Genomic DNA, 8,812 nt, shown 5'->3' with positions numbered 1-8,812 from the left:
TTTTTTCCTTTTCCAAAATCCTGAAAAAATTCTGCCTTTTTTCTCAGAATTCTGGAAAAAAAAAAAAAGACGTGCCCACTTTTTTCCCGTGGCCCTAATCCTGTTCTGTAGTTAAGATACTTGCTTTTGCTCATATGATTTTATTGATCAGCACAGCTTCTAAATGCTGCTGGTTTAGAATCTAGAAGTTTCTGTCAAAACAGTGTAACAGACAGTCAGCAAGCTCATGCAAGACCCTGAGGCTGAAGTTTTATTTGTTTGTTTTCTGAACTCATGTTTACAAAAAATACAAGAACAGAAATACAAGAACAGACCAGAGAGAGAGAGTTAAGCTCAAATGGGAGGCAAGGCCCCATACTGTACACTCAAGTAGGGCTGTAACATCAGGTGGGCGCTAGCCCACAAAGTGGTGATGGAAGAGAAGTCAGATGTTCCTACAAAGCATCCTGAAGCCACAATGGCTAAAATCATGAGAATGAAGATGCACAGCATAAAGAAACCTACTCTCCAGATCGCTGCCTCCAAAGTACCTGGGCAGCTTTGCACAAGTGAGAAGCAAGAGTGAGAATAATGAGTGAGAAAATGAAACAGGATGACTCCATCACGTACAAAATCCTATCTGAGTACCTTTTAGATTGAAGGTTAACTGTGAGAAGATGAGGTTTCAGCAGCTCCTCAGTCTCAGGTTCCTCCTGTAGACACTGTAGCAGGCATCATTAATGTAGTATTTCTAACTCAATTTCTCTAGTTTGTATTTATTTTATTGAACTTCATATAGACGTCATACATTTCCAAGATTTGTGGAGTTTGTCATGCCGTCATTCACTTCAGCTGTTGAGGCCAGCAGTTTAATTTCCTCTGCAAAGGACAGAGGGCGGTCGGGCACTCGTTCCTTCTCTCTCATCAGGTCACTAAAAACAGAGTGACGCAGTACATTATGAGCTCTCCCACTATACTGTATAATCTTTTAAAGCAAGAGGATCTGTGAGTCGGGATTACAATGTGGCCTCATCTCGTCTGTCCTCCATCTGCTTACTCAGCTCCTGCGTTGTCTGCCTGAGGTCCTGCAGCACAGACACAGGGCCAGACAGTAAAACACCTCAAAAGTTTATAAGCCAGAATTGTGCAACTGCCGCAAGAGTGCTGTGCATTTAGACATGGAGACTGTTGGACATTTGTTCAAATGGGCACTCTTTGTGAGCATCGCCTATGGACTGATTCCAAATGCAGTATCACATTTCAGAAATCTCTGACTCTTACATTGCAGATGAAGTAGTAAGCACTAAAATACAATCTCTCCACCAAACAGACTTTAAGATGAGTTTTTCTTGAAAGATTCATGTCCAGTTTCTTTTATTTCTAACTAAAAACATTTTTAATCAAACAGTAATTGCGTGCACGGCTTGCAGGGACACAGCATGTTTAAGATCTCCCCGCTAACTTTAAGTGATGTTTAAGTCAGAAAACTGTGAGAGCTCCTCTAAAAGCGTCAGCTTACAACTCCAATCAATCACATAATACATCACATAATAATCTTTGTAATATTCTGGATATTTATAATTAAGCTATTTGTATGTATTAGAGCTATTTCTTATATTAAGCAAGTTTAGTTCAGTCTGTTACTGTTCTTATTGTCTTTAAGCAAATGTAAAAACATAACTTCCTTTAATAAAGTATTCTGATTGTGATGAAAGCTGATGTCTGCTTTGCATCAATACCCAACAGTTCACAGTCTTCTTATCAACCTGCTTTTACGTTCTTCCAAATATACACTTGATGAAGCTGGCTAGACTATTTGTCTCTCTGCAGCTCTGACTTCTCCAGATGTTTTCGTGAAGTGACTAGAAGTAAGGGTTCCTTTGGAGGACTCTTCCATGCAGGCTGTGTTTGCACATCTGAACTGCACAGTGAAATGGTGCACCAACTCTCCTCTGTCAGTTAAAATTTCCAGCAGCTCTTTTGAATTCATGACGTTGATTTGTTTTCCCTTCTTGCACAGCAGGGGTGCAGTTTTAGCTCAAAGTTTTCTAAGCCTTGCAGATATTGTCTTGACTTTCAGAGTTCCTTTTAACTGTCGTTTCTCAGTGACTTGTCAGACAATTGAAAGTTGGAGGTACTTTGATCTTTTTAAAAGTCTTCCCTTTGATGCCCTGACAGTCTTTTCAACTATTGCACTTCTTGACTTGTCAACAAGTCAATTAAGACCCAAAGAGTACCCAGACTTTTACATGCAACTGTGGACTTGCAGATCTCAACAGCTCCAATGCAAGCTCCCACATCATCACACAAAGGAAATCTCTCTCTTGCCAATAATCTGCCAATCACTGACACAATTAACAAACTCACTCTTATTAATTTCTTATTCACCTTAGTTTGAAATCCATGTGATAAAGAGTTGCATCATATGTATAAATTGCATAAATTATACTTTTTTGGTTTAATGTTTGATTAGATATCAATGGATAAAAACATTATTACCTTTATGTTGTTGAAGCACTCTTCCACAGTTTCATGTAATTGCTTCAACTGCAAGTCTATCTATAAAAAAATGGTAAAATAATAAATAACAGAGAACTGTGACAATCTTTACTGTTAATGTTTGTGAGAAAATCTGAAACTGTTGGTCAGTCACTGCTTTGTTTTGATGTCGATGCTGATCTTACACTTGCCTGATGAATAACCTCATCCTTGTGCTCCAGTTTTGACTGGTCCTCTTCCCTTTGAAACTAAAAAACACACAAAATACAGAAGAGAAGATTATAAAAATACTAGAAGAGAATAAGTTCAATAAAATATACTCATGTCATCCAGGTTTGTCAAGTGAAACCAATATGGACGTTCTTTAAGTCTGCGCTATTGTTAATGACTTTTCTTTTGTAAAAAGTCTTCCGGTTGTATAGAACACTGTAGGAAAACAGCAATCAGCTTCCTTGATCTATGATATGACACCCTACTGGGATCTTTATGAGCTCACTAATTTCAGATCATTCTGAATAAAACATTAATTTTGTAGATTATGGACATTATTAGAGCCAAAAAGAGGATTATGAACAGTATTCTTGTTTGTAAATAACTTGTCAATGACATAAGAATGGGTTGTCCTTGTTTTTGCAGTCAGATACACTCCTTGTTTGCCACATTCAGTTTCAAAACTATAATAAGGCAATGAAAAACACTCAGATGGAGGCTTCATAACCAGACTTTACTAATGTGTGACATCGAGGTGGGTATAACAATGGTGGAATTGATTATGTTACCTTCAAGCCCTGAATTTCAAACTTCAGGTTGCTCAAAGTGAGCTTGTCCTGGTCTATCTCTTTCTGGAGGCTTTTGAGCTGAAAGAATTAAATTATACTTAAATTTAGACACTGCTTTCCAAGTTTCTGCAAAACTTCAAATGTCAAAATTGAACCCCAAAAGCAAAATTCATCCAAGATAAATAAGCATGCATCACTGCACATTGATGCTAGTGCTATAAAATATGACTGTTTAAAGTTTTTACTGAATGTGAAAAGTAATGCATATCTACCTTTGCAGTTAGTTTCTCATATTGTTCCTTCATTACGGTGGATTCCTTCTCCTACACAAAAACATGAAGGTTCATCTGAAGTGAACTCGCAGTGCAAATCAGTGCAACATAAAATCTACATTTTATGAAGCTTAAATATCACTGGGAGAAATATGATTTGATCCACAGCTGAATTTGTAAGTTTGCTCACTGGCAAAGAAATCATAAGTCTCTAATTTTTATTGTTGTTTCTTTTTAATGGAGAGAGACAGACTATCAACTATTCAGAAAAAAACACATTACATAAAAGTAGTAAATTGATTTCTGTGCCATTGAATGCAATAATAAAACATGACTTAGCACTTGGTGGAAAAAACTGTTGAAGATGTTTCTTGTAGTTACCAGGTTTGCACACATCTCAGCAGGGATTCTGGCCCACTACCCTTTAAAGAAACTTATTAAATCCTTTAGGTTTCTTGGCTGCTGCTTGGGAAATCAAAGCTTCAGCTTCCTCCACAGACTTTCTATGGGATTGAGGTCAGGAGACTGAATAGGCTCCTTAACATGCTTCTTCTTTATTCACATCGTTGTTTTGGGTGATTGCCCTGGTTGAAGATCCATCCGTGGAAGGGGGTTCTCTTCCATGACTTTAGGGACTTCCCGTATTGTTAGCAGAAAAAGCATAATGATTCCACCTCTGTACCTGACTGAGGGGATAGAGCTCATTGGGTCATCATTTCTCTTCTTCCAAAGACGGCATGTCAAGTTCATGCCAAAGAGCTCGATTTTGCTTTCACCTGATCACAGCAATTTCTCCCAAACCTTCTCTGAATCATTTAGCTGTTCAACGGCAAACTTAAGATGGGCCTGTACATGTGCTTGCTTGAGCAAGGGAACCTTCCGGGTGCTGCAAGATCTCAATTTATTACGGTGTTGTGCCAATGTACCAGTTTCAGGTGGAGGACCAACAGTTGTCACCTTCTCACAAAGCTTCTTGCTGATGGTTGTGTAGTCTCTACAATCTTGTCCATCTTGTCCTTTTACACCTCTTTGGTCTTGCCAATGGTAGTGGAGAGGTCGGAATAAAAGACATTGATTCTGAGGATAGGACTGCTTTACACATATAACAAGTCAAGATCAGGTGTATCTGTTATTGACTGACTGTAATCTGTGTACCACATTGGCTCACATCTCTCCATTAAAATGAAACTACCATTAAAACTAGACACTGTTTATTTCACTGTAAGTGAGCAAACTTACAAATTCAGCTGGGGATTAGATAATTCCTCTACTATATTTCAAACACTTCTTACGAACCAATTCATGGATCTTTTCTACATTCCATCTATGTGCCTCGAAGTCATCTGCCAGAGCTATGCAAGGCTCTGCTTCAGTCTGTTGCAAGTCTTGGAAAAAGTTCTCCATGCTGCAGACACACAGCACACAGTTTTAAGCTTCCGACCACGTTGCTAAAAAAAAGCAACTAATAAATAAAATTACCATATATAAACAAAAAAATATGCACAATTATCCAGTAATAACAACTGACTTATAAAGGTTTAAATTAAAAAACAAACAAAAAAAGATTGTATTTTTGATTTATTAAAAAGAAAAAATCCCACAGGTGGGAGAGATCTAACAGCGAGATGTGAAGTATTTCAAAGGCAACATTAAAACAACAAGATTAATCTGAAATTAGTAAAATATTAAAAACTCAAGCTGATAAAGTACTGGATTGTTTCATTAAATTCCAAGCAAGAATTAGAAACACTGCTGTTGTCCTCAGGGCCAAAGAAAACAATCTTTCTCTTTCAGACTTTTCCGAAACAAATATAAATCACAATGTTTTACTGGAAGCCAAAATGTGGAAACATGTGACACTTGCAACTGAATGCCACCAAATGGCAGGGAGACAAAATGGAAGTGACCCTTCCACAATCAAGTAGTGACAGTAATCTGTCTCAACTTACGTTTCAACTACTTTTCTGAGGGACTTATTCTCTGAGCCCAGCGCTGCCATGTCATCATCTGCGGCATCCAGCAATTTCCTCATGTCAGCATTTTGATCTCTCAGCAGACTCTGACTGTATTCCAGCTCTGCAATTTTCTCAAGCATCTTCTTTGGTGACCTGCACATCACAGAAAAAGGTCATATGCTGCACAGTGAATCAACCCATTTTGGTTGAGTGTGTGTTCATTAAGCATCACTCACATGTTTTCCTCCATGACATCCATTGAGCTGGCGTATTCCTCACCCTGCTACGATCAACATATGTTTTTGTCAAAATTCATATAAAATAATGACAAAGCCACAATACATATTTTTGAAGTGAATGGTGTTGAAAGTAATTTAGATTTCAGCTAGATTTCAAGGAGACTTTATTTACTCAAGCATAAATACATTTTTGGCAAGAAATAACAAGCAAATGCACAGGTTTCTATAAAGTAAAGTATCATAAACTATCTTAAATATATGTGGACAAGTTGTGCTTATGTGTGGTCTCCTTCCAAAAGACAATTTTGTGCCATAAAAAACCATGATCTACTTAATTTATCTAGGCCACTACAGTCATGCGAAAAAGAAAGTTTTAACAGGTCTCTATTCAGTCTTGTAAAAAACTAAATCATTTTATTGCTTCAGTTCATTGAGGTTTGCTGGGATTTACTTATCTGCAGTTCTTTAAATGGGATGAGGTCTGGACCTTGACTGGACCATTGTAGCACCTTGATTACTTTTTTTTAGCCATTCTTTTGTAGATTTGCTGCTGTCGATTATTGTCCTATTGCATGACCTGATTTGAAACAGGTTTTAGCTGCTGGATAGATGGCCTCACATAAGACTAAAATATTGGTATTTAGAGTAGTTCATTGTCCACTGCAAAACAAGTTTACTACCCCTTCACCACCATGCTTGACAGTGAGTATGAGATGCTTGTTTTGACATGCTGTGCTTGGTTTTTGCCCAACACAGCATGTTACTGTGCATTATGTCTAAGCATCTTCACTTTGGTCTTGTCTTTTTAAACAAAGTATCATTGTTTGTTCAGATGTAATAAAGCTAAGCCATGCTGACACACAGAACAGGCTTTCTTTTGGTAACGACTCCAAAGGAACCCTACCTGTTCTTTATTTTTATAACTATACTGTCATGAACTTTAACGTTTAATATGCTAATTGAGGCTTGCGAGATTGAGATGTAGCACTTGGGTTTTTGCAGTTTCACTAAGCACTGCACAATCTGAACTTGAATATGCTGGGATGTCCACTCCTGGAATTATAGACACATTATGTTAACACACACCTGAATGCTTCAGCCCAGTAAAATGCCTAAACTCCTGCTTTTATAGAGGTACTGGCACTTGCTTAAGGTCAATTAATGATTTACATTTGGAGCACCTGGCTGCAACTTGCCCTATTACTTCCTATGGCTACAGTAAGGGTTTGTTAGTTAACTAGTTAACTAACAAACACTAGTATATCTGAACCAGAAATGCTTCATACAAGACATGTTTTTTGGGGGGGGGTTTTGTCCTTGCTGGCAAGACCAGGACATCACACATTTGGGTAGAATGACATTTTGCTTTTAATGTAAATATAGAGGGAGGTATGACTAAGGTCACATTTAATTTGAAAATGAATGAAAAAGGCTTAGCTAACGCTTAACGCAGCTTAGCAAACTGTAACGCTAATAATTTAAGCTATTAAGTTATGAGAACTTAACCATTTTGTAAAGGACAGTTAAGCTTTTTAAAATACAGATATACATGCATTATTATAACTTTACATAAATGTTTAAACATACTAAAATGGAGAAAAAGAAAAAAAAACGCTAATGCAAGGTAAAAACGTGCAAGCTAATGGCCAGCTTTACAATTTTTTCAGTTAGCGGTAGTTAAATTAAATTCAACTTTGTGCAATAAAGAAAATTTCTAACAGAGGTTATAACAGTGTTTCACTGGTGTTATAGTTGTATAAAACTAACAAGCTAAAAACCTTACCAGCACATGAAATCTTTGCTAGATACCTGGTCACAGCAGCTAAAGAGGATCTAGCTTCAATAGTAAGCTGGTTACCATGGCAGCAATTAGTTCGATTCATGCAGGCTGGGAGTTCCTCACAATGAAGGCACTTTTACCATATCGCTTATATGCGTCGAATTTATAACAAATTCATATAGCAGGATAACTGTAAGACTCACTGATACTGCTTATAAGGCATCAGAAAAGTTTTGGAAATATTTTAAACTGTGCTGATAGATATTGCTGCTTGCTTCAGTTGCAATTCAATATTAGTTCAATATTAGACAAATATGACAATTTGTTTGTGTTGTGTTCAAGAAACCTGTCTTGGATGTTTTGAGCTTTGTGATTAACAAATGGATGGACATGGCCAGAGACAGGCTGTGGGTGTTTAAATGGTTAGTTTGTCCCAAAGAGCCCAAAGTGGTAATAAAATATCCCCGACACCATTACAGCCCACAATCAGCCTGAACTACTGAAAGCCGGCAGGATGGATGGATCCATGATATCATGTTATTTACACCAAATTCTGACCCTACCTTCTGCATGTCACAGAACAAACTGAGTCTCAGCATGCCATACCAGTATTATTCTCATCTTATATTGTTTTATTTTGGTGAGTCTCAGTTTCCTGTCACCTGATGTGGTCTTCTGCTGCTGTAGCCCATCTTCTTCAAGGTTCACTGTGTTTTGAGTTCAGAGATGCTCTTCTGCATACCTTGGTTGTAACAAGTAATTATTTGAATTACTTTGCCTTCCTTTCAGTTTATGCATTTCTCTTAATTTTCTGTTATTTTCAGATGGCTGTGCAGAAAACTCCAAGGGGATCAGCAGTTTCTGAAACTCAGACCAATCCATCTGCCACCAACAACCATGTTCAGTCACGTAAATCACCTTTCTTCCCCTTTTCCATCTCTACATACATAAATACACTGCCATACTGTTGCTGCCATGTGATTGGCTAAGATTTTATCTTCTGGTGATTTTTATGATTGTTTAATTGTTCACTATTTGAACAGGATCTATTTGGAATAAGAATTATTTTTTATTAGTCAAACATGACAACAATTGCAGTTTAAAATGATGCAAATGAGAAAAAGTTAAAACTTTTGAAACCCAAAATTTAATTATTTCAGCACAACAACTTTAACAAAAATAGAATAATATTAAAATTAAACATTTAACATGGTATATCCCTTCAAGCAAACACCTTTAAAAGGCAAACCCCAATAATCAACCAAACAAAATGATATTTTTTGGCAAAAAACTAACAACAGTTGTAAAG

At 37.1% G+C, this 8,812-nt stretch overlaps 1 protein-coding gene across 5 annotated transcripts; it reads right to left on the bottom strand.

Annotated features, from left to right (window-relative positions):
* Nucleotides 1–223: 223 nt before the first annotated feature.
* On the bottom strand, nucleotides 224–7,704 carry LOC116317793. 5 transcript variants are annotated; one of them, XM_039598256.1, is made up of 12 exons: nucleotides 7,533–7,609; nucleotides 5,721–5,767; nucleotides 5,479–5,637; nucleotides 4,826–4,934; nucleotides 3,530–3,580; nucleotides 3,258–3,335; nucleotides 2,664–2,726; nucleotides 2,479–2,538; nucleotides 1,000–1,064; nucleotides 788–911; nucleotides 628–701; nucleotides 224–538 (listed from the first exon to the last, which is right to left on the bottom strand). In XM_039598256.1, exons 2-12 carry the CDS (start codon nucleotides 5,741–5,743, stop codon nucleotides 334–336), a joined length of 1,011 nt encoding a protein of 336 aa, XP_039454190.1. In that variant the 5' UTR covers nucleotides 5,744–5,767; nucleotides 7,533–7,609; the 3' UTR covers nucleotides 224–333. The 5 variants fall into 5 exon arrangements, with proteins under 5 accessions (XP_039454190.1, XP_031592696.1, XP_031592557.1 ...); XM_031736697.2 differs by having other exon boundaries at nucleotides 225–538; nucleotides 7,507–7,701; XM_031736781.2 differs by having other exon boundaries at nucleotides 225–538; nucleotides 2,670–2,726; nucleotides 7,507–7,697.
* Nucleotides 7,705–8,812: the final 1,108 nt, after the last annotated feature.

The sequence above is a fragment of the Oreochromis aureus genome, linkage group 2, assembly GCF_013358895.1.
Source record: "Oreochromis aureus strain Israel breed Guangdong linkage group 2, ZZ_aureus, whole genome shotgun sequence".
Lineage (NCBI taxonomy): Eukaryota > Metazoa > Chordata > Actinopteri > Cichliformes > Cichlidae > Oreochromis > Oreochromis aureus.
This window is presented reverse-complemented; position numbering and strand designations above follow the sequence as displayed.